The 26,951-nt window shown below is 46.2% G+C and overlaps 1 protein-coding gene across 7 annotated transcripts in view; it reads left to right on the forward strand.

The window, feature by feature from the left end:
* Positions 1-26,951, forward strand: part of LOC139382360 (RNA-binding protein Musashi homolog 2-like) — a 330,112-nt gene that overhangs the window by 285,973 nt on the left and 17,188 nt on the right. For 4 of the 7 annotated variants that reach the window (XM_071126342.1, XM_071126343.1, XM_071126346.1 and 1 more), the window contains exons 11-12: positions 378-497; positions 26,153-26,350. In XM_071126342.1, coding sequence (XP_070982443.1) covers positions 378-497; positions 26,153-26,350 — 318 coding nt within the window. The remainder of the gene's footprint in view (positions 1-377; positions 498-26,152; positions 26,351-26,951) is intronic. The other 3 variants (XM_071126345.1, XM_071126344.1, XM_071126348.1) reach the window with 2 other exon arrangements.

Here is a 26,951-nt window from a genome sequence, read left to right on the forward strand (position 1 = left end):
AAAGTGTGCAAGCGTGTTGCAAATTTCCATATCGGTCTTCATGGTGCATGATGTTTGTTGTGTATCCAAGTTAACCCTTTATTTCCCATTCTTGAGGATCTGGAAGACTGGTCCCTCCCCCTGATACAGCTTGCCAACTAGAAGATTCCCTCACTCGTCTTTTCCTCATGTTAGAAAATTATGTCACTCGCTAATCCAAAACTAATCCCAGTTACTGCGCATATGGAGAGATACACACACTAAGTCACTCTCTCTCACACGAGTCGACCCCCTCCCCATACACACAGATTAAAACATTCACTCTTTCTCACACAACCCCCCCCACCCCCACTCTCGCTCCCACACACACTGATGCCTTGTCCCCCTCTGTCCCCCAGGCTTCCCAGCGACGGCGTATGGACCGGTGGCAGCGGCGGCAGTGGCGGCAGTGCGTGGCTCAGGTAGGGGGGCCCGTGGAAGAGGTGGCTACATGGCATACCAGCAGAACGCAGGGGCAGGTAAACGCTCTGTCGGTATTCTGTGTGGCTACTGCTACGCTCCATGCTCTGTTCTCACTGGCCGCCGATACTCTTCTCACACCTGCTGTATACACACACACACTCTCTTAATAGACAAGAGAGGAAAGAAAGAGCATAGTAAACTCCACGTTCTCTCCTCACTTTCCTCTGCACTGGCTAAAATGGACAGAGGATGAGGATAGGACCAGGGTAGCAGTCTCTAGTTGTCTTGATTCAGAGCTACTATACCTGCCAGCTCTGTGTTTGATAGGTAGAAATGCTACCTACTGTAATGTACCTCCACAGTACAATATGTGACTGCAGATCCAGGGAGCAGGATGTTGATTTCTCATGTGTCGGTCACTCGTATGACTCATACACCTCTTTCAGAGAAGGCTCCTAACTTGAAATCAGCATGTGCTGATGTGCCTACTGATATCGATTAGTTTACTCAAAAATCTGACTTCCACACAAATCTCAAGTTAGGATACGGCTTGTCCCTATAACACCTTCCAGTCTCTAAATAACCAAGCCAGCATCATAAGTGTCCAGATTCATGAGTCCTACTTAAATTGGCTCCCTCGTTGACTTTTTCTATTCCCTGGCCATTGATTGGCTAGTACGATAGCTTAATCAATCACACTGACTTTGTCCACAGACACAGCAATATATAGCTAAATAAACACTGGAGAAAAACAAGCGGCGGGGCTGGAATTGACAGATGGCATTTTGGCTGCGAGGGAAAATGATCGGACACTCTAATTGGCTGTCAGAACGCCTGGCCCCTGGAAGCAGTGTGGTGCTGGGCTGCACTCTGACAGTTAGGGTTGGAGGTTCAGCCTAACACACACTCACCGCACGCACACACACACCTGATATGAGAAATCAAAAGCAGATACTTTGATGCCGTATGTCCTAGGTGAGTCTGGGGGATGAGGACAGGGGCAAGTATAAAGGCTATGGTTAGACTAGACCGGGTTTATCCTACTTTACTCCATGCAAGTTAGTGCAGGGCTGGCCTAGGCAATACAGCTGGGCTGACCTGGGCGAGACAGAGAGCCAGTAACAGAGCTAGCCCTTGGCTACAGTACAGTATGTTGCTCCAGCTCTTCCACTGACTGTCTCCTGGATGATTCTGTAACTGTATCACACTCAGGGAGAACCAGAGGGGAAGGCTAAGGTACCAACAGGACCCACAGAGCCCATGTTGCTGACATTTAGACTTGACCTTTCTCTGCAACTTCATCTAGTAGTCATTACCAAGATACATGAGTTTACAAACTACACTCTGCATAGATCTAGTCTGAAGTGAAGGAGCAGATGGAGTTTTGATATATAGCTGGGTAGCTTACCCACCATGCTAACTGGCTTTTGTGTGATGCTAAAGGATGGCTCTCACAGTAATAATTACATTCTAATGTTGTCCCCTGGCTGAGCCCTTCTGCAATTGGCTCAGGTTCTGTGTGGTCATCTCACAGTTACTGTAACTCACTCACCATCAAGAACAAGACAATCATGTGTTGGAATGTTTTGAAGTGATTCAACAGATGTTTGCAGATGTAGGTCCTTGAAGCACATCTGTTCAATGCAACTGGTTCTGTTCCCAGAGCAACAGTAGGCTACAAAGGACCCTGTCTGGGATCAAGTTAGGCTGTTATGACAGATTATTTATTTACTCAAAAGATAACTTGACCTAATCTCAAACATAAGCCATCGCAATATTCAATACTTACAGTTGAAGTCAGAAGTTTACATACACCTTAGCCAAATACATTTCAACTCAGTTTTTCACAATTCCTGACATTTAATCCTAGTAAAAAAAATCCCTGTTTTAGGTCAGTTAGGATCACCACTTTATTTTAAGAATGTGAAATGTCAGAATAATAGTAGAGAGATTGATTTATTCCAGCTTTTATTTATTTCATCACATTCCCAGTGGGTCAGAAGTTTACATACAATCAATTAGTATTTGATAGCATTGTCTTTAAATTATTTAACTTGGGTCAAACATTTTGGGTAGCCTTCCACAAGCTTCCCACAATAAATTAGGTGAATGTTGGCCCATTCCTCCTGACAGAGCTGGTGTAACTGAGTCAGGTTTGTCGGCCTCCTTGCTTGCACACGCTTTTTCAGTTCTGCCCAGAACATTTTCTATAGGATTGAGGTCAGGGCTTTGTGATGGCCATTCCACTCTTGACTTTGTTGTCCTTAAGCCATTTTGCCACAACTTTGGAAGTATGCTTGGGGTCAATGTCCATTTGGAAGACCCATTTGCGACCAAGCTTTAACTTCCTGACTGATGTCTTGAGATGTTGCTTCAATATATCCACATAATTTCCCAGCCTCATGATGCCATCTATTTTGTGAAGTGCACCAGTCCCTCCTGCAGCAAAGCACCCCCACAACATGATGCTGCCACCCCCGTGCTTCACGGTTGGGATGGTGTTCTTCGGCTTGCAAGCCTCCCCCTTTTTCCTCCAAACATAACGATGGTCATTATGGCCAAACAGTTCTATTTTTGTTTCATCAGACCAGAGAACATTTCTCCAAAAAGTCGATATAGGACACGTTTTACTGTGGATATAGATACTTTTGTACCTGTTTCCTCCAGCATCTTCACAAGGTCTTTTGCTGCTGTTCAGGGATTGATTTGCACTTTTCACACAAAAGTATGTTAATCTCGGAGGCAGAACGTGTCTCCTTCCTGAGCGGTATGATGGCTACGTGGTCCCATGGTGTTTATACTTGCGCACTATTGTTTATACAGATGAATGTGGTACCTTCAGGCGTTTGGAAATTGCTCCCAAGGATGAACCAGACTTGTGGAGGTCTACAATTTTTTTTCTGAGGTCTTGGCTAATTTATTTTGATTTTCCCATGATGTCAAGCAAAGAGGCACTGAGTTTGAAGGTAGGCCTTGAAATACATCCACATGTACACCTCTAATTGACTCAAATGATGTCAATTAGCCTATCAGAAGCTGTTAAAGCCATGACATCATTTTCTAGAATCTTCCAAGCTGTTTAAAGGCACAGTCAACTTGGTGTATGTAAACTTCTGACCCACTGGAATTGTGATATAGTGAATTATAAGTGAAATAATCTGTCTGTTAACAATTGTTGGAAAAATTACTTGTGTCATGCACAAAGTAGATGTCCTACCTGACTTGCCAAAACTATAGTTTGTTGACAATAAATTTGTGGAGTGGTTGAAAAACTAATTTGAATGACTCCAACCTAAGTGTATGTGAACTTGTGACTTCAACTGTAACTATGGACATGGGTTTTGAATTACAATTGAAAAAAGGAGAGGGTGACAAGGCAGTGAAACCTGAGGAAGATGTTAACACATTATCCATCAAACACACTCCTGGCAGTACAGGATGCCCTCTTTTAGTTCCCCAGGGTTCCCGCAGGCCTACCCAGCCTCTCCCTGACGTGCCCTAGGGCAATATGGTCTAGATTAAAGATTATTTCATCAGATAGTGGGAGCAGTGCTGTAGGGATGTTGGACCGGCTAGTCAGTGGGTCCTGCTGCTAAATTAAAACCCCTCACATAGAACAATAGTATTTAAGACTAGGAATACACCTTTTGATCCACCTGCAATCCTCAAATCTATGATGCCCTTCTTTATCTAGATTAAGATTTCATCATATTATGCTCCCCTTTCAGCAATACATTTCTAGAAGTAAAGTCAGGAACTATTTCATGTCGGAATCAAAAAGTAACCAGGATTGTTTGATTTTGAAGGTATTACACCGGAGCAGAATCCGTTTGTAGATGATCACAGTCTTCTTATGGAACACAACCTACTTCAAAGTGATCCAGTGCAGAAAACCAGCAGTGTAGATCAAACTCAAACCAAAGGTGCTGTTGGTAGACAGTGGAAATGTCTGTGAGAAACATGGTGAAAGAAACACACTCAGACACACACAGACACACACACACACACACACACACACACACACACACACACACACACACACACACACACACACACACACACACACACACACACACACACACACACACACACACATACACATAATCATACACACTCAGTGTTTGTATTAGTATTTATTAGGGATCCCCATTAGTTCCTACCAAGGCAGCAGCTACTCTTCCTGGGGTCCAAACACATTGAACAACTTACATAACATATAAAACAAAAGATAAAACAGTATCATCTAACATTATTACACCACCACATATCTACAATACTAAATGTATAATACCACCATACAACAATATTAGAAAACCAGTAAAAAAACGTTGTGCTTAGAGGGACGGCAGGGTAGCCCGGTAGGTTGCAAGTTCAAACCCCAGAGCTGACATGGTACAAATCTGTTAACCCACTGTTCCTGGCCGTCATTGTAAATAAGAATTTGTTCTTATCTGACTTGCCTAGTTAAATAAAGGTAAAATAAAAAGGTACACTGGTAAAGGGTCATACATACAGATAGAAGCAATGTTATACATACAGATAGAAGCAATGGTATACATACAGATAGAAGCAATGGTATACATACAGATAGAAGCAATGGTAGCAATGGTATACATACAGATAGACGCAATGGTATACATACAGATAGAAGCAATGGTATACATACAGATAGAAGCAATGGTATACATACAGATAGAAGCAATGGTATACATACAGATAGAAGCAATGGTATACATACAGATAGAAGCAATGGTATACATACAGATAGAAGCAATGGTAGCAATGGTATACATACAGATAGACGCAATGGTATACATACAGATAGAAGCAATGGTATACATACAGATAGAAGCAATGCTATACATACAGATAGAAGCAATGGTAGCAATGGTATACATACAGATAGACGATGGCCAATCCTCTTCTGGCTGTGCCGGGTGGAGATTATAACAGAACATGGCCAAGATGTTCAAATGTTCATAAATGACCAGCATGGTCGAATAATAATAAGGCAGAACAGTTGAAACTGGAGCAGCAGCACGGTCAGGTGGACTGGGGACAGCAAGGAGTCATCATGTCAGGTATTCCTGGGGCATGGTCCTAGGGCTCAGGTCCTCCGAGAGAGAGAAAGAAAGAGAGAATTAGAGAGAGCATATGTGGGGTGGCCAGTCCTCTTCTGGCTGTGCCGGGTGGAGATTATAACAGAACATGGCCAAGATGTTCAAATGTTCATAAATGACCAGCATGGTCGAATAATAATAAGGCAGAACAGTTGAAACTGGAGCAGCAGCACGGCCAGGTGGACTGGGGACAGCAAGGAGTCATCATGTCAGGTAGTCCTGGGGAATGGTCCTAGGGCTCAGGTCCTCCGAGAGAGAGAAAGAAAGAGAGAAGGAGAGAATTAGAGAACGCACACTTAGATTCACACAGGACACCGAATAGGACAGGAGAAGTACTCCAGATATAACAAACTGACCCTAGCCCCCCGACACATAAACTACTGCAGCATAAATATTGGAGGCTGAGACAGGAGGGGTCAGGAGACACTGTGGCCCCATCCGAGGACACCCCCGGACAGGGCCAAACAGGAAGGATATAACCCCACCCACTTTGCCAAAGCACAGCCCCCACACCACTAGAGGGATATCTTCAACCACCAACTTACCATCCTGAGACAAGGCTGAGTATAGCCCACAAAGACCTCCGCCACGGCACAACCCAAGGGGGGGGGCCAACCCAGACAGGATGACCACATCAGTGAATCAACCCACTCAGGTGACGCACCCCCTCCAGGGACGGCATGAGAGAGCCCCAGTAAGCCAGTGACTCAGCCCCTGTAATAGGGTTAGAGGCAGAGAATCCCAATGGAAAGAGGGGAACCGGCCAGGCAGAGACAGCAAGGGCGGTTCGTTGCTCCAGAGCCTTTCCGTTCACCCTCCCACTCCTGGGCCAGACTACACTCAATCATATGACCCACTGAAGAGATGAGTCTTCAGTAAAGACTTAAAGGTTGAGACCGAGTTTGCGTCTCTGACATGGGTAGGCAGACCGTTCCATAAAAATGGAGCTCTATAGGAGAAAGCCCTGCCTCCAGCTGTTTGCTTAGAAATTCTAGGGACAATTAGGAGGCCTGCGTCTTGTGACCGTAGCGTACGTGTAGGTATGTACGGCAGGACCAAATCAGAGAGATAGGTAGGAGCAAGCCCATGTAATGCTTTGTAGGTTAGCAGTAAAACCTTGAAATCAGCCCTTGCTTTGACAGGAAGCCAGTGTAGAGAGGCTAGCACTGGAGTAATATGATCACATTTTTTGGTTCTAGTCAGGATTCTAGCAGCCGTATTTAGCACTAACTGAAGTTTATTTAGTGCTTTATCCGGGTAGCTGGAAAGTAGAGCATTGCAGTAGTCTAACCTAGAAGTGACAAAAGCATGGATTAATTTTTCTGCATCATTTTTGGACAGAAAGTTTCTGATTTTTGCAATGTTACGTAGATGGAAAAAAGCTGTCCTTGAAAGGGTCTTGATATGTTCTTCAAAAGAGAGATCCGGGTCCAGAGTAACGCCGAGGTCCTTCACAGTTTTATTATAGAAGCAATGGTATACATACAGATAGAAGCAATGGTATACATACCGATAGAAGCAATGGTATACATACAGATAGAAGCAATGGTATACATACAGATAGAAGCAATGGTAGCAATGGTATACATACAGATAGAAGCAATGGTAGCAATGGTATACATACAGATAGAAGCAATGGTAGCAATGGTAGCAATGGTAGTTTGTGATTGGTTGTGAATTTGACCAGTTGTTTCTGTATCTGACTTGGTTGGGCCTTTCAGAGAGCCTATGGTCCTGACTGGTCCTTCTCTGCTCACCTCAAACACTCCTCTTGGTGCACTCTGCCTGCCTGCCAGAAGGTTTGTTCACACTCTACTACCCCCTCACACCCTACTACCCCCTCACACCTTCTACCCCCTCACACCCTACTACCCCCTCATACCTACTACCCCCTCACACCCTACTACCCCCTCACACCCTACTACCCCCTCACACCTACTACCCCCTCACACTTACTACCCCCTCACATCCTACTACTCCCTCACACCCTACTACTCCCTCACACCCTACTACCCCCTCACACCCTACTACCCTCACACCTATTACCCCCTCACACCTACTACCCCCTCACACCTACTACCCCCTCACACCTATTACCCCCTCACACCCTATTACCCCCTCACACCTACTACCCCCTCACACCCTACTACCCCCTCACACCTACTACCCCCTCACACCTACTACCCCCTCACATCCTACTACTCCCTCACACCCTACTACCCCCTCACACCCTACTACCTACTACCCCCTCACACCCTACTACCCCCTCACACCTACTACCCCCTCACACCCTACTACCCCCTCACATCCTACTACCCCCTCACACCCTACTACCCCCTCACACACTACCATCTCTCACACCTACTACCCCCTCACACCCTACTACCCCCTCACACCCTACTACTCCCTCACACCTACTACCCCCTCACATCCTACTACCCCCTCACATCCTACTACCCCCTCACACCTACTACCCCCTCAAACCTACTACTCCCTCACACCCTACTACCCCCTCACACCCTACTACCCCCTCACACCCTACTACCCCCTTACACCCTACTACTCCCTCACACCTACTACCCCCTCACACCCTACTACTCCCTCACACCTACTACCCCCTCACATCCTACTACCCCCTCACATCCTACTACCCCCTCACACCTACTACCCCCTCAAACCTACTACTCCCTCACACCCTACTACCCCCTCACACCCTACTACTTCCTCACACCCTACTACTCCCTCACACCCTACTACCCCCTCACACCCTACTACCCCCTCACACCTACTACCCCCTCACATCCTACCATCTCTCACACCTACTACCCCCTCACACCCTACTACCCCCTCACACCTACTACCCCCCCACATCCTACTACCCCCTCACACCTACTACTCCCTCACATCCTACTCATGCCTCACATCCTACTATTCCCTCACATTCCTCCTGACCATCTCCTATTCTCCCTCCATCTTTCCTCCTCTCCATCCCAAACTTGTATTTTTCTCTAACTTCTCTCATCTCTTCTTCCTCCATGCTCATTCGTTAGTTCTGTCTGCTCTCTTTCTTTCTTTCTTTTCTCTCTCTCTCTCTCGCTCTCTCTCTCTCTCTATTCCATCCTGTCTTCATTAGATGAAGAGTTTGTGTTTATTAGATTTACTGTAGTGTTTTTATGTACGAAGATATAACCATTCTGTCATTCATGTGTGTTCCTCCTGTTGTGCCTGATCCCTGTGTGTATCAGTGTGACTTCAGTGCATGCCACCTGTAGTGGTCATGGTAGTGGTGGACATAGTCATAGCTCCTAGCTACTACTGTTTTCTGTGTTCTTGTATCTACTTCTACAAGCTGACATGGTATCCAGGATTGTCTTACTGTATCTGCATGGTAGTTGTTGGTTGTTAGTCATTATTGATGACAAGCTCAAAAACTGGTATCTAGGAGCGATCTGGAGCGTTTGTTACGCTACATTTGGTTACGTTACAGCCTTATTCTAAAATGGATGAAATTGTTTGTTTTACTCATCAATCTACACAGAATACCCCATAATAACAAAGCAAAAACAGGTTTTTAGCCATTTTTGCAAATGTATAGAATATTTAAACTGAAATATCACATTGACATAAGTATTCAGACCCTTTACTCAGTTCTTTGTTGAAGCACATTTGGCAGCGATTATAGCCTTGAGTCTTCTTGGGTATGTTGCTACAAGCTTGGTACACCTGTAGTTTCTCCCATTCAGATCCTCAGGTTGGATGGGGAGCATCGCTGCACAGCTATTTTCAGGTCTCTCCAGAGATGTTAGATCGGTTTCAAGTCTGTGCTCTGGCTGGGCCACTCAAGGACATTCAGAGACTTGTCCGGAAGCCACTCCTGCGTTGTCTTGACTGTGTGCTTAGGGTCGTTGTGTTGTTGGAAGGTGAACCTTCGCCCTGTCTGAGGTCCTGAGTGCACTGGAGCACTTTTCACCAAGGATCTCTCTGTACTTTGCTCCGTTCATCTTTCCCTCGATCCTGACTAGTCTCCCAGTCCCTGCCGCTGAAAAACATCCCCACAGCATGATTCTGCTACCACCATGCTTCACCGTAAGGATGGTGCTAGGTTTCCTAAAGATTGGACTCTTGGCATTCAAGCCAAAGAGTTCAATCTTGGTTTCATCAGACCAGAGCATCTTGTTTGTCATTGTCTGAGCAAACTCCAAGCGGGCTGTCATGTGCCTTTTACTGAGGAGTGGCTTCCGTCTGGTCACTCTACCATAAAGGCCTGATTGGTGGAGTGCTGCAGAGATGGTTGTCCTTCTGGAAGGTTCTCCCATCTCCACAGAGGAACTCTGGAGCTCTGTCAGAGTGACCATCGAGTTCTTGGTCACCTCCCTGACCCAAGGCCCTTCTCCCCCGATGGCTCGGTTTAGCCTGGCAGGCAGCTCTAGGAAGAATCTTGGTGCTTCCAAACTTCTTATATTTAAGAATGATGGAGGCCACTGCGTCCTTGGGAACCTTCAATGCTGCATAATGTTTTTGGTACCCTTCCCCAGAACTGTGCCTCGACACAATCCTGTCTCTGAACTCTACGAACAATTCCTTCGACCTCATGGCTTGGTTTTGCTCTGACATGCACTCTCAAGTGGAACCTTATATAGACAGGGGTGTGCCTTTTAAAAATCATGTCCAATCAATTGAATTTACCACAGGTGGACTTCAATCAAGTTGTGAAAACATCTCAAAGATGATCAATGGAAACAGGATGCACCTGAGCTCAATTTCGAGTCTCATAGCAAAGGGTCTGAATAATTAAGGTATTTCTGTTTTTAATTTGTTATAAATTTGCAAAAAAAATATTTATCTGTTAGAATACGGCTGTAACGTAACAAAATGTGGATAAAGTGATGGGGTCTGAATACTTTCCGAATGCACTGTATGGAGGGTTTGGTCCTTTCCTCTAGGCAGACTCCTGTGATTACGACATTAGCCTGATTTGCAACAGCTCAGAGCTGAAGCACCATGGCACTCTGGGCCTGACTTGGCAGGACATGATTTCTATTCATGTGTCCCAGGCAGCTGACACACTGGTCCAACCAGTGACTGACCTCAGTTCTAAATGCAGCCCACTGGATTCCTTGTCATATGTTGAGGGGACGTGTCAGGAAAGTGAGGTTGAGTTGGAGGAGAATGGAATGAGACACTAGCGTCTCTTTAACCGTCTTGCCTCCTTCCCTCCGCCTTCTTCTGTAGCTGCAGGTGATCATTCTATTTAGGTGATCTGCATCCCTCAATCAGTAACAATGTCTCCTGTTCGTTTGTCCTTCTCTCTCCAATATGAGTCGAGTCTGGACCCTGGACCACAGACAGTTTCCCCCCTTTCCCACCCCCTGATGGACAGCTATGTCAGAATCATTCTAAAGGAAAACAGACTGTTCACTCAAACTAGGTCACCCCGACTCCCCTGCCCAGAGCCCAGAGGGTGTGGAAATGTCTCCTCTTATGATGAAGATAGATACAGTGTATGTGTCTGCTCAATTCTACCTGGCTCCTCTACCAGCAGTCCTCTACCAGCTGTCCTCTACCAGCTGTCCTCTACCAGCTGTCCTCTACCAACAGTCCTCTACGAGCAAATCAAATCAAACCAACAGTCCTCTACCAGCTGTCCTCTACCAGCTGTCCTCTACCAGCTGTCCTCTACCAGCTGTCCTCTACCAACAGTCCTCTACGAGCAAATCAAATCAAACCAGCAGTCCTCTACCAGCTGTCCTCTACCAGCTGTCCTCTACCAGCTGTCCTCTACCAGCTGTCCTCTACCAGCTGTCCTCTACCAGCAGTCCAGCACCACTTGTTTGTGAGCTCCTTTCCACTTCTATTCTCATGGTGTTTGTTTGTGTGATGATGTGTGATGATGAAAGTGTGCGTGTGTGTGTGTGCGTGTGCGTATGTGTGCGTGCGTGTGTGGTCTGTGGATGTGAAAGCATGTTGAGTGAAGATATAAGGGCTGTAGCGCTGTGTCTATGGATGGATAGCAGTACTCCTCTGCCTGTGAACATCCAGGATATATCATCTATTAACTATCATTATGCCAGCCTATCGGAGCACAAAATGAGGAGCCATTATCTAGCGATTATTTATGAACTGCCATCGCAGGCTGAAAAGAACTTGTCCTTTGTTAATTAGTCACCTATTCAGTTAGAAAATGGTGTTTGAGACGGGGACTGAAAGCCACTCCAGGCAGAACAGAAAGAGAGCCTCATCTTTTCAAATGACATAGGTGGAAATGGAGCTAATTGCAGATGCTCTGAAATTCAAAGCTAATTTTGAAACACATTTGACAAGTGTATTATTCACTTTTTCTGAAGAGATCTGCACTGCTCTGTGCCTATACATGCGTGCACACTTGTGTCTCCCTGAATGGATGTGTACATATGTGAGTGTGTATGCAGGTGTTTACTTGCAAGGTCAGTGTGCGTGACTGAACGAGACAGGGTTTTGTTTGAGTAAATAGACACACACACACTCTGGGGCGATATCTAATGTATCCAGTGCCTCTGACAGTGAAGCCTGAGGCAGGTGATTGTGTGAAATGTTATTTCCAAGGTTGGCACAAGTCCTCCAGGTCAACTCTTCCACTATCATTCTATGGAAGGGCTTTTTAGATGGCAACAGTTTTTTTTCTTTTCACATCAACACATAAATAGTGTGAATAATGTTGCTGACAGGAAAGGTGTTTAGCGTTTCTCCCTCCATTAGGCACAACGTTTAGACGACAGACTTGGCAGTAGACCCAGACATGTTAAAGAAGAAGCTTTTCATTCATAATGACACAAAACGGAAGCAAATACTAGCATTCTCCGTGACATTATCAGCATTTCAAAAGTTTTGAAAGCATCACTTGAAACATGAAATCAAAATCTCGACTGGAGGTAGACTGTTAAACAGACTGGTAAACAGACTTGTGAAGAGGATGATGACAGTGATTTTGACAGTAATGGTGATGACCATGATGGAAGTGGTTAGAATGGACTTCATCTGTCCTCCATGCACACGGCATGCTGAGGAGAAGAGAAGTGGAGGAGAGCGATTATAATCATAAATGATAACGCTCCCTCAACGATCCACTCCATTGAGCCTATATAGTCCCCCATCCTGTTGCCACAGCAACCCAGAGACACACTAATTTGTTGTGCAGATGAGTAATTGCCCCCCAATTAAGAATAGGGATGTTGCAGAGAAAGACCACCTAATCTTGGTTGTTTGTTATTAATATATTATTTCTTAATTATTGTTTTTAATAGATTGAACTGAAATGGGAGACTGTATCATGGTCGTCACACCACAGGGGGGTGTTTGGTCGAGTACAGTGGCCCTATGTTGCTGAATGTGATGATGTAACTATATTGTACACGGGTTGTTGGCCATCGGTATTGTTTAAGGGTTTTCCTGGCCTCACATGAACATCCACTGAAGGGAAAGGAACGCACTACGATTCCCTGCAGCAATAAATCACCTCTATGTTATCTAACATCTCCAAAAAAAGGCTATTTATTTATTCATTTGTTTGGTTTATTTCATGTTTGTACCCTTTGATACATGTTGTGGAGTGTTATGTGTAATGGCAGAGAGGACTAGAGAACTCAAGCCTGTGTTTAGCCTCTGTCACCTCATCCTCCCAGTGGCTCTGTAGTGACTTTCCCAGATGGGGTCTCTCTAATGGTAGTAGCGTTGACGAGACACTCCTCCAGAGCTCCAGTCAGCCCAACCACGCCGGGTGTCAGCTGTGTTGCCAGGGAAGTACTGCGGCTGCAGCCAGGGACAGACTCTCTGGGGGCCAGGGGCCCTGCAGATGTTCCACAGCTCCAATGCATCTGTTTGGCCATGATAGAGACAGGCTGCTGAACACTGCTCATGTTACGGCGCTGGTTGGGAGTTGACACAACTGTTGTAATAGAGTTATTTTCTCTCATTTTATGTAATTAGATTATACCTCCATCTTTCTTTGCTATTCTCCATCAGAATGGACATACAGACAGAAGACATGAGTCGCTAGAGGAACATCAGAGCCCTGCCAATATGGTCCCAACCTTGATCTCTCCAATGCTGCTGTTTAATTCCACTCCGTTTTCTACTTCCACATGCTCAAAGTGAATCATTTGCATGCACAGAAAGGAGAATTAGCTCAGCGCGATAATCAAGCGCCTCCATTCTTCCAGATGGCCGATCCAGTGGTCTCCGTAGTCTGTAAATGGGAGCTTTTTAACTGCATTTTATTCCACATTTTACATAGATAGTGCTATCATTAGCCGTGATCTCCCTGAATAATACAAGTCATTTTGCTGTGCTTTGTTAGATAAGACCTTCACGGCACCAGGGACGCCGGCAGCGAGGACTCATTTTCCATGTCAGTGCAAACAAAGCCGCCAGGTGTGTTTGTTGTAAGTGTGTGTGTGTACGCGCACAGGCGCGTGTGCAAGAGCAATAATGTTGTATTTGTCTTCCTGTCGTTCCTGCTACTTTGTTCTCGCCAGTCTGTATTTAGAGGGATGTTTCTGCAGGCTACCATCATGGCGGGTGGCCTGTGAGGGGGACAGACAGACAAAGGGAAGGGGCCAGCCGGAGGCCTCCTCCTCAGTGTGAACTAATGTGGGTGTCAGGGGCGTTGCTCTGTAAAGGTCTTCATTTGTTTGTTGTTAAAGATCTAATTAGGACGACGAGAGGAAACAGAACGGGACGGCTAATTAGAGGGGAGCTCAGAAATCACTTTGAACCTCAAGGACACCCGGCTATTAGCGTGCACATAAAAAATGTATTAAACCTAGGTGTATGTTTTGTTCCCTTCCTTAAATGATTAAAAAGTGCTTTGCTTGAGTGGGCGTCCCCCTCTTCTGGAGAGATGCGGAGGAGTGGAGTGGGCCGGCGCATCCTGAACACTTCTCTCTTTCTGTTTTTCATCTCCTTGAGTGTTTAAAACTGTCTTCTAAAGTACATGTTGCATCTGTTGTCTCAGTGCGGACACACTTACTCATTCCAGGGTTTTTATTTATTTTTACTATTTTCTACATTGTAGAATAATAGTGAAGACATCAGAACTATGAAATAATACATGTAGTAACCAAAAAAGTGTTAAAGAACAGCTCAAATAAACAAGAGAAACGACAGTCCATCATTACTTTAAGACATGAATGTCAGTCAATCTGGAAAATTTGAAGAACTTTGAAAGTTTCTTAATGAACAGTCGCAAAAACCATCAACCACTATGATGAAACTGTCTCTCATGAGGACCGCCACAGGAAAGGAAGACGCAGAGTTACCTCTGCTGCAGAAGATAAGTTCATTAGAGTTAACTGCACCTCAGAAATTGCAGCCCAAATAAATGCTTCACAGAGTTCAAGTAACAGGCACATCTCAACATCAACTGTTCAGAGGAGACCGCGTGAATCAGGCCTTCATGGTCGAATTGCTGCAAAGAAACCACTACTATAAAGGACACCAGTAAAAAGAAGAGACTTGCTTGGGCCAAGAAACACGAGCAATGAACATTAGACCAGTGGAAATCTGTCAGTTCCGTTACTAGCTAGCTACCTTTTGAGTTTGGATCCTGCGATGCAGTTGGCATTAGTTGCTAGGACCGCTACTATCTGTCCAGTGATCCTGCCTAGCTGCTAGCTAGCTGCCTATCAAGCTAGCTTGAACATAGCCCGCAACACACTTTGCTGTGGACAGTGGAGTTTCTCTATCACAGGTGAAGGATCTTTTAAACAAACAAAAACAGTTCTAAAGCAGTTGTTTCAACCACAAGAAAATAGCTTCAACTTTTTTGTCCGAATACTGGTGGAACTAATAAAAGAATGGATGACCTGACCAGAGAGGTCCAGGACCTGAAGAACAGTTTGCAGTTCTCCCAGAGTTAGCTTGAGTTTAAACAGGAGAACGGCAAGATGACAGCAGTCTGTAAGTCATTGGGAGAGGACATCAGTTCTGTATATGAATCCAATATAACAATGACAGAGAAATCATCTCTAGGGCCAATCAAGGTGGAACAACATGGTTGTGGGCGGAATTGCAGAATCTCCACATGAGACTTGGATGGAGTCTGAGGACAAAGTGAGGGAAATGATCTCGGAGAAACTGAAGATTGAGGTGGAGCGCGTCCACAGGACTGGAAAATCCAACACCGGCCCAGGTGACAGGCCCAGGCCGATAGTGGTCAAATTCCTGAAGTTCAAGGACAAGGTACAGTAGCTGTTCTGGAAAGAGCCAAGAACTTTATTATTTTTTATTTTTTTAAATTTTATTTCACCTTTATTTAACCAGGTAGGCAAGTTGAGAACAAGTTCTCATTTACAATTGCGACCTGGCCAAGATAAAGCAAAGCAGTTCGACAGATACAACGACACAGAGTTACACATGGAGCAAAACAAACATACAGTCAATAATACAGTATAAACAAGTCTATATATGATGTGAGCAAATGAGGTGAGATAAGGGTGGCAAAGTAAATACAATATAGCAAGTAAAACACTGGAATGGTAGATTTGCAGTGGAAGAATGTGCAAAGTAGAAATAAAAATATTGGGGTGCAAAGGAGCAAAATAAATAAAATAAATACAGTAGGGAAAGAGGTAGTTGTTTGGTCTAAATTATAGGTGGGCTATGTACAGGTGCAGTAATCTGTGAGCTGCTCTGACAGTTGGTGCTTAAAGCTAGTGAGGGAGATAGGTGTTTCCAGTTTCAGGGATTTTTGTAGTTCAGACCCCTTGACTTTTTCCACATTTTGTTATGTTACAGCCTTATTTTTCAATGGATTAAATAGTCATTTCCCCCTCATTAATCTACACACAATACCACATAATGATAAACCTTGGGTATGATGCTACAAGCTTGGCACACCTGTATTTGGGGAGTTTCTCCCATTCTTCTCTGCAGATCCTCTCAAGCTCTGTCAGGTTGGAGGGGAGCATTGCTGCACAGCTATTTTCAGGTCTCTCCAGAGATGTTCGATCGGGTTCAAGTCCAGGCTCTGATTGGGCCACTCAAGGACATTCCGAGACTTGTCCAGAAGCCACTCCTGCGTTGCCTTGGCTGTGTGCTTAGGGTCGTTGCCCTGTTGGAAGGCGAACCTTCAGCCCCAGTCTGAGGTCCTGAGGGCTCTGGAGCAGGTTTTCATCAAGGATCAAGGCATTCAGGCCAAAGAGTTCAATCTTGGTTTCATCAGACAGGGGAATCTTGTTTCTCATGGTCTGAGAGTCTTTAGGTGCCTTTTAACAAACTCCAAGCGGGCTGTCATGTGCCTTTTACTGAGGAGTGGTTTCTGTCTGGCCACTCTACCATAAAGGTCTGATTGGTGGAGTGCTGCAGAGATGGTTGTCCTTCTGGAAGGTTCTCCCATCTCCACAGAGGAACTCTGGAGCTCTGTCAGAGTGACACTTGGGTTCTTGGTCACCTCCCTGACCAAGCGCTTCTCCCCAGACTGCTTAGTTTGGCCAGGCGGCCAGCTCAAGCAAGAGTCTTGAGGGTTACAGAATTCTTCCATTCAAGTACGATGGAGGCTACAGTGTTCTTGGGGACCTTTAATGCTGGAGACATTGTTTTGTTACTCTTCCCCAGATCTGTGCCTCGACCCAATCCTGTCTCGGAACTCTACAATTGCTTCGACCTCATAGCTTGGTTTTTACTCTGACATGCACTGTCAACTGTGGGACCTTATATAGACAGGTGTGTGCCTTTCCAAATCATGTCCAATCTATTGAATTTACCACAGGTGGACTCCAATCAAGTTGTAGAAACGTCTCAAGGATGATGAATGGAAACATAATGCACTTGAGCTCAACTTCGTGTCATAGCAAAGGGGCTGAAACGTATGTAAATAATGTTTTTCTGTTTTTCTTAATTTTATAAATGTGCAACACTTTAAAATAAACTGTTTTTGCTTTGTCAATATGGGGTATTGTGTGTAGATTGATGAGGAAAAACATTAATTTAATACATTTTAGAATAAGTCTGTAACGTAACAAAGTATGTAAAAATTCAATGGGTATGAATACTTTCCGAATGCACTGTACATCTTCCTCGGCTAGGACTATCTTGAAGCTGTGTGCCAGAAGAGGAAAGAACTAATGCCAGCCATGAAAGCTGCCAGAGCGCGTGGGGATATTGCTTATATCCGCTATGACAGGCTTGTTGTCCACCCTCCTTCCCAAAAGCCTGGAAGGGATGACAGAACAAAGCCTATGGGTTCATAGCTTCAACCCCACAGCATACACATATATTCAGAGCGATATCCCTGTAATGCTTAGAAAATATCTTATGTCAAATGTTATTGAAGTGTTGTTGCTGGTTCATTTGGCACATCTAAAGCCTTTTCTTTTGGGGTTTTGCTATAGGCCACCAAGTGCTAACAGTCAGTATCTAAATAATATGTGTGAAATGCTTGATATTGTATGTGATGTAAACAGAGAGGTCTACTTTCTTGGGGACCTGAATATTGACTGGTTTTCATCAAACTGTCCGCTCAAGAGGAAGCTTCTCACTGTTACCAGTGCCTGTAATCTGGTTCGGGTCATTCATCAACCTACCAGAATGTTTACAAACACTACAGGAACAAGATCATCCACATGTAAAATCACATTTTTACTAATACTGTAGAACTTTGTTCTAAAGCTGTATATGCATTGGATGCTGTGATTACAATATAGTGGCTCTGTCCAGGAAAGTTCCAAAGGCAGGGCCAAAAATAGTGTATAAAAAATCATACAAAAGATTTTGCTGTGACTTTTATGTGGTGTTAAAATATTTGTTGGTCTGATGTGATTAATAAGGAGCATCCAGATGCTTCATTTGATGCATTTATGAAATTGCTTCTTCCAATAATTGATAAACATGCACCTGTTAAGAAACGTACTTTTAGAACTGTTAAGGCTCCATGGATTGATGGGGAATTGAAAAACTGTATGGCTGAAATAAATGGGGGAAAATGAGTGGCTAATAAGTCTGGCTGACTTACGGCAAATTGAGAAATGATGTGATTAAACTCAACAAAAATAAAAAATAAATGTATAATGAAGCCAAGATCAATGATATTAGGCCCTCTCTTTTCCATTTTTATCAATGACCTGCCACTGGCAAAACAAAGCCTGTGTGTCCATGTATGCTGATGATTCAACCATATATGCCTCAGCAACCACAGCTAATGAAGTCACTGAAACCCTTAACAAAGAGTTGCAGTCTGTTTTGGAATGGGTGGCCAGTAATAAACTGGTCCTGAACATCTCTATAACTTAGATCATTGTATTTGGTACAAATCATTCTCTAAGTTCTAGATCTCAGCTGAGTATGGTATTGAATGGTGTGGCTGTTGGACAAGTTGAGGACACTAAATGACTTGGTGTTACCTTAGATTGTAAACTGTCATGGTCAAAACCTATAGATTCAATGGTTGTAAAGATGGGGAGAGGTCTGTCCGTAATAAAGAGATACTCTGCTTTTTTTGACAACACACTCCACAAAGTAAGTCCTGCAGGCTCAATTTAAAAAAAAATATTATCTTGATTATTGTCCAGACATATGGTCAAGTGCTGCAAAGAAAGACCTAGTAAAGCTGCAGGCAGCTGGTCCAGAACAGAGCGTCACGTCTTGCTCTTTATTGTAATCAGAGGGCTAATATTAATACTATGCATGCCAGTCTCTCTTTGCTAAGGGTTGAGGAAAGCATGACTGCGTCACTTCTTATTTTCATAACAAACAATGTGTTGGAAATTGTTTGCATAGTCTACTTACACACAGCACTGACACACATACTTACCCCACCAGACATGCCACCAGGGGTCTTTTCACAGTCCCCAGGTCCAGAACAAATTCAAGGAAACGTACAGTATTCTACCGAGTCACGAGTGCATGGAACTCCCTTCCATCTTATATAGCGCAAGTGAAGAGCAGACCTGGTTTCAAAAAACAAATAAGTCAACCCCTCACGGCACAACGCCTCTCAACCATGTCAAATCAAATTTTATTGGTCACATACACATGGTTACCAGATGTTATTGCGAGTGTAGCGAAATGTGCTTCTAGTCCCGACCTTGCAGTAATATCTAACAAGTAATCTAACAATTCCACAACAACTACCTAATACACACATCTAAGTAAAGGGATGGAATAAGAATATATGGATGACTGAGCGGCATAGGCAAGATGCAATAGATGGTATAAAATACAGTATATACATATGAGATGAGTAATGCAAGATATGTAAACATTATTAAAGTGACTAGTGATCCATCTATTAAAGTGGCCAATGATCTCAAGTCTGTATGTAGGCAGCAGCCTCTCTGTGTTAGTGGTGGCTGTTTAACTTTGATGCACCTGTACTGACCTCGCCTTCTGGATGGTAGCGGGGTGAACAGGCAGTGGCTTGGGTTGTTGTTGTCCTTGATGATCGTTTTAGCCTTCCTGTGACATTAGGTGCTGTAGGTGTCCTGGAGGGCAGGTAGTTTGCCCCCGGTGATGCGTTGTACAGACCGCACCACCCTTTTGAGAGCCTTGTGGTTGTCAGCGGTGCAGTTGCCGTACCAGGCGGTGATACAGCCCGACAGGATGCTCTCAATTGTGCATCTGTAAAGGTTTGTGAGGGTTTTAGGTGACAAGCCAACCTCAGGAGGCTGAATAAATTTGAAAAGGCCCTGTTGAGCCTTCTTCAACCTCACTGTCTGTGTGGGTGGACCATTTAAGTTTGTCCGTAATGTGTACGCCGAGGAACTTTAAAACTTTCCACCTTCTCCACTGCTGTTCCGTCGATGTGGGTAGGGGGGGTGCTTCCTCTGCTGTTTCCTGAAGTCCACGATTATCTCCTTTGTGTTGTTGACGTTGAGTGAGAGGATGTTGTCCTGACACCACACTCCAAGTGTCCTCACCTCCTCCCTGTAGGCTGTCTCGTTGTTGTTGGTAATCAAGCCCACTGTAGTTGTGTCATCTGCAAACTTGATGATTGAGTTGGAGGCGTGCATGGCCACACAGTCATGGGTGAACAGGGAGTCCAGGAGGGGGCTGAGCATACACCCGTGTGGGGCCCCAGTGCTGAGGATCTGCGAAGTGGAGATGTTGTTTCCTACCTTCACTGCCTGGGTGCGGCCCGTCAGAAAATGTAGTTTAATGGTGTTCAGCGCAAAACCTCAATAAAATGCATCTGGCATTATTTTATATAATTGTATATATACAGTGCCTTGCGAAAGTATTCGGCCCCCTTGAACTTTGCAACCTTTTGCCACATTTCAGGCTTCAAACATAAAGATATAAAACTGTATATTTTTGTGAAGAATCAACAACAAGTGGGACACAATCATGAAGTAGAACGACATTTATTGGATATTTAAAACTTTTTTAACAAATCAAAAACTGAAAAAATGGGCGTGCAAAATTATTCAGCCCCCTTAAGTTAATACTTTGTAGCGCCACCTTTTGCTGCGATTACAGCTGTAAGTCGCTTGGGGTATGTTTCTATCAGTTTTGCACATCGAGAGACTGACATTTTTTCCCATTCCTCCTTGCAAAACAGCTCGAGCTCAGTGAGGTTGGATGGAGAGCATTTGTGAACAGCAGTTTTCAGTTCTTTCCACAGATTCTCGATTGGATTCAGGTCTGGACTTTGACTTGGCCATTCTAACACCTGGATATGTTTATTTTTGAACCATTCCATTGTAGATTTTGCTTTATGTTTTGGATCATTGTCTTGTTGGAAGACAAATCTCCGTCCCAGTCTCAGGTCTTTTGCAGACTCCATCAGGTTTTCTTCCAGAATGGTCCTGTATTTGGCTCCATCCATCTTCCCATCAATTGTAACCATCTTCCCTGTCCCTGCTGAAGAAAAGCAGGCCCAAACCATGATGCTGCCACCACCATGTTTGACATTGGGGATGGTGTGTTCAGCTGTGTTGCTTTTACGCCAAACATAACGTTTTGCATTGTTGCCAAAAGGTTCCATTTTGGTTTCATCTGACCAGAGCACCTTCTTCCACATGTTTGGTGTGTCTCCCAGGTGGCTTGTGGCAATCTTTAAACTACCCTTTTTATGGATATCTTTAAGAAATGGCTTTCTTCTTGTCACTCTTCCATAAAGGCCAGATTTGTGCAATATACGACTGATTGTTGTCCTATGGACAGAGTCTCCCACCTCAGCTGTAGATCTCTGCAGTTCATCCAGAGTGATCATGGGCCTCTTGGCTGCATCTCTGATCAGTCTTCTCCTTGTATGAGCTGAAAGTTTAGAGGGACGGCCAGGTCTTGTTAGATTTGCAGTGGTCTGATACTCCTTCCATTTCAATATTATCGCTTGCACAGTGCTCCTTGGGATGTTTAAAGCTTGGGAAATCTTTTTGTATCCAAATCCGGCTTTAAACTTCTTCACAACAGTATCTCGGACCTGCCTGGTGTGTTCCTTGTTCTTCATGATGCTCTCTGCGCTTTTAACGGACCTCTGAGACTATCACAGTGCAGGTGCATTTATACGGAGACTTGATTACACACAGGTGGATTGTATTTATCATCATTAGTCATTTAGGTCAACATTGGATCATTCAGAGATCCTCACTGAACTTCTGGAGAGAGTTTGCTGCACTGAAAGTAAAGGGGCTGAATAATTTTGCACGCCCAATATTTCAGTTTTTGATTTGTTAAAAAAGTTTGAAATATCCAATAAATGTCGTTCCACTTCATGATTGTGTCCCACTTGTTGTTGATTCTTCACAAAAAAATACAGTTTTATATCTTTATGTTTGAAGCCTGAAATGTGGCAAAAGGTCGCAAAGTTCAAGGGGGCCGAATACTTTCGCAAGGCACTGTATCTTTCTTTGCAAGAAATAACATCCCCAAAAACACACGAACACAACACACAACACAAACGCAACTGTCTCCTTGTCACGTTCTGACCTCTATTTCCTTTGTTTTTGTATTTATTTAGTATGGTCAGGGCGTGAGTTGGGTGGGCAGTCTATGTTTGTTTTTCTATGTTTTGGGGCAGTTCTATGTTTTCGGCCTAGTATGGTTCTCAATCAGAGGCAGGTGTCATTAGTTGTCTCTGATTGAGAATCATACTTAGGTAGCCTGGGTTTCACTGTTTGTTGGTGGGTGATTGTTCCTGTCACTGTGTGTGTGTTGTCACAGGATAGGCTGTATAGGTTTTCACGTTCCGTTTGTTGTTTTGTAGAGCTAAGTTATTTCATGTATCGTTCAGTTTCCATTAATTAAAGAACATGAGTAACCACCACGCTGCGCTTTGGTCCGCTTCTTCTCCTCCTATAGACGAACACCGTTACAGAATCACCCACCGCAACAGGACCAAGCGGCGTGGTAACGGGCAACAGCGGCACAAGGAGGAATGGACTTGGGATGATGTGTTGGACGGCAAGGGTTGCTACACATGGGAGGAGATCCTGGCGGGAAAGGATCGCCTTCCATGGGAACAGGTGGAGGCAGCGAGGAGAGCAGAGGCAGCCGGAGAGAGGAGCCGGCGATATGAGGGAACACGGTTGGCAAGGAAGCCCGGGAGTCAGCCCCAAAAATTTCTTGGGAGGGGGCTAACAGGGAGTATGGCTACGCCAGGTAGGAGACCTGAGCCAACTTCCTGTGGTTACCGGGGGGCTAGAGAGACCGGGCAGGCACCGTGTTATGCTGTGGAGCGCACGGTGTCCCCAGTGCGGGTGCACAGCCCGGTGCGGTACATTCCAGCTCCGCGTATCGGCCGGGCTAGAGTGGGCATCGAGCCAAGTGCCATGAAGCCGGCTCTACGCATCTGGTCTCCAGTGCGTCTCCTTGGGCCGGCTTACATGGCACCAGCCTTGCGCACGGTGTCCCCGGTTCGCCTGCATAGCCCAGTGCGGGCTATTCCACCTCGCCGCACTGGCAGGGCGACCGGGACCATTCAACCGGGTAAGGTTGGGCAGGCTCGGTGCTCAAGAGCTCCAGTGCGCCTGCACGGCCCGGTCTATCCATCACCACCTCCACGCACCAGCCCTCCGGTGGCAGCTCCCCGTACCAGGCTGTCTCTCCGGCCCATCCTTGCAGGGGCTCTCTCCTCTCCAGCGCTGCCGGAGTCTCCCGCCTGTCCGGCGCCTCTGCCGGAGTCTCCCGCCTGTCCGGCGCAACTGCCGGAGTCTCCCGCCTGTCCGGCGCCTCTGCCGGAGCCTCCCGCCTGTCCGGCGCCGCTGCCGGAGCCTCCCGCCTGTCCGGCGCCTCTGCCGGAGTCTCCCGCCTGTCCGGCGCCTCTGCCGGAGCCTCCCGCCTGTCCGGCGCCTCTGCCGGAGCCTCCCGCCTGTCCGGCGCCTCTGCCGGAGCCTCCCGCCTGTCCGGCGCCTCTGCCGGAGCCTCCCGCCTGTCCGGCGCCTCTGCCGGAGCCTCCCGCCTGTCCGGCGCCTCTGCCGGAGCCTCCCGTCTGCCCAGCGCCGCCCGTCTGCCCAACGCCGCCAGCGCCGCCCGTCTGCCCAACGCCGCCAGCGCCGCCCGTCTGCCCAGCGCCGCCAGCGCCGCCCGTCTGCCCAGCGCCGCCAGCGCCGCCCGTCTGCCCAGCGCCGCCAGCGCCGCCCGTCTGCCCAGCGCCGCCAGCGCCGCCCGTCTGCCCAGCGCCGCCAGTGCCGCCCGTCTGCCAGGAGCCGCCAATGCCGCCCGTCAGCCAGGGGCCGCCAGTGCCGCCCGTCAGCCAGGGGCCGCCAGTGCCGCCAGTCAGCCAGGGGCCGCCAGTGCCGCCCGTCAGCCAGGGGCCGCCAGTGCCGCCAGTCAGCCAGGGGCCGCCAGTGCCGCCAGTCAACCAGGGGCCGCCAGTGCCGCCAGTCAGCCAGGGGCCGCCAGTGCCGCCAGTCAGCCAGGGGCCGCTAGAGCCCCTCCGCCCGGAGCAGCTGCCCCTCCGTCCCGAGCAGCTGTCCCTCTGTCCCGAGCAGCTGTCCCTCTGTCCCGAGCAGCTGTCCCTCTGTCCCGAGCAGCTGCCCCTCTGTCCCGAGCAGCTGCCCCTCTGTCCCGAGCAGCTGCCCCTCTGTCCCGAGCAGCTGCCCCTCTGTCCCGAGCAGCTGCCCCTCTGTCCCAAGCAGCCCCTCTGTCCAGTGGGGTCATTGAGAGGGGTGGGCATGGTGTGTAAGCCACGGAGGCGGACAATAAGGCGGACTGAGACAATGGCAAAGTGGGGTCCGCGTCCCGCGCCAGAGCCGCCACCGCGGACAGACGCCCACCCAGACCCTCCCCTATAGGTCAAGGTTTTGCGGCCGGAGTCCGCACCTTTGGGGGGGGGTACTGTCACGTTCTGACCTCTATTTCCTTTGTTTTTGTATTTATTTAGTATGGTCAGGGCGTGAGTTGGGTGGGCAGTCTATGTTTGTTTTTCTATGTTTTGGGGCAGTTCTATGTTTTCGGCCTAGTATGGTTCTCAATCAGAGGCAGGTGTCATTAGTTGTCTCTGATTGAGAATCATACTTAGGTAGCCTGGGTTTCACTGTTTGTTGGTGGGTGATTGTTCCTGTCACTGTGTGTGTGTTGTCACAGGATAGGCTGTATAGGTTTTCACGTTCCGTTTGTTGTTTTGTAGAGCTAAGTTATTTCATGTATCGTTCAGTTTCCATTAATTAAAGAACATGAGTAACCACCACGCTGCGCTTTGGTCCGCTTCTTCTCCTCCTATAGACGAACACCGTTACACTCCTAGCCTCCCAGTTATGTTTTCTGTCCCTAACCCTAAAACTGAAACAAAATATAAATATTTTTATACAACTATAACAAAATAAAAACTAGCAAATCAGGTCTGAAAACTACCAAGCTAAACTGAATTTCAAATAAAAATCTGTGAGGGCGCTGAGTGTCTATGGAATAGAGCTGTAACTATAAAGCTTTATAGTTAACAAATGCCTTGTCTGTTTCTCCTCTCCACCACATCAGTAGTCCAGTACATTGTGAAATCTTGCCTGTGTCAAATCTAAAATGTATGAGGAATTTCTGTTATAATCTTATTGATTTATGAGCAGAAGCCCAAACATGAATAATAGATTTTTCTTAATCATTCTCACGCTTATTTTAAGAGAATCTCATTTTGGTTATTTTTCACCCTTGAGCTCTTAGTGTGTGTATTTCACACAGTTATTATGTGTGTGTGTTTTGAAGCGAGCAAGTGGTGATCACATGTGGTGTAAATTCTACTAAAGATTTTCTTTGACCATCATGTTTAGCTTGAGGCCACATTGAGTTCCATTGTGGAAGTCTTCAGCTACACTAGTGTTAGGGAGCAGGGTTGGTGTGTGTGTAGTGTAGTGCCTCTGTACCCAGTCGCTCAAGGGGCTACTGGGGTGTGGTGGGCAGAAGCAGGAAGAAAACCAGTATGGATGTTTACTGTAGTTTGCCTTGCCCTGTAACACACTACAATGCCATGTAGAAAAACAACAACAACATAGCAATAAAATAACACACACAAAAACCAATTCATTACATTACTACAGTACTGTGTAAAGTGTTTCCACGATGATGGACATGCGTCCCATCCCGCCCCTCCCTCCCTCCATCCCGCCACTTCCCTCCCTCCCGACCCTCCCTCCCTCCATCCCGCCACCTCCCTCCCTCCCTCCCTATACTATACCCCTATCTCTCAGGGTTCCCAGATTATGGGTTCTATTCCGGGGCCGGGCCCAGTGACCTGCGGGGCCCCCCCTGCTCCTTTGCCGACTATGGCTCCCTGGGGCCCCAGGCTGCTCAGATGCTGCAGCACAGTGAGCATCATGCCACCTCCGCCTGCAACTCCCCCCTCCAGCACCACCTGCAGCACAGCCCGGACCCCTTTAAGAGCCCAGGTGTGTACCCTGCTAACATCTCCTTCAATCCTTCAATCAGTCAATGATGCCATTCAAGTTACGAATTCATGAGGCTATTGTGAGAGGGAGAAAAAGAGAGGGAGTGTAAAAGAGAGAAAGAGAGGAAAGATGAGTTTATAGAGACAGAGAAGGGAACTATAACTATCAGAGGAAGGTGATGTACTGTAGTGTAGCACCCCTGGTAGGCTGGACAATAGAACGAGTCAAAATTCACCCAAGGCTGAAAAACAGCAAATTAACGTTTGCTAAGCTGGAACACTAGTGCGAGTCGAGAGCAAATTAATGGAATCGAACGTTCGCAGAGCCTGTTTTGACTGGAGTGATGGTTAGAATTCCATTATTGCCTAAATGGCACAAAAAAATGTATAACTTTTTATTTTACCACTACAATCTGTTCATCGGACGAAACCAGAAAAAAACTACTCGTGTAGAAAGTAAACATCCGCACCTCGATTGTGTGTCAACTGTGCTTATGACTGCGTAATGAGAAAGTAGGGAACATATGAAAACTTCGGACTATTTCTGGTCTAGTGATCGATGACAAACGAGCTCGCTACCCAGACCTTCATAATTACAAAGA

Source organism: Oncorhynchus clarkii, chromosome 24, assembly GCF_045791955.1.
Source record: "Oncorhynchus clarkii lewisi isolate Uvic-CL-2024 chromosome 24, UVic_Ocla_1.0, whole genome shotgun sequence".
NCBI classification, from domain to species: Eukaryota; Metazoa; Chordata; class Actinopteri; order Salmoniformes; family Salmonidae; genus Oncorhynchus; species Oncorhynchus clarkii.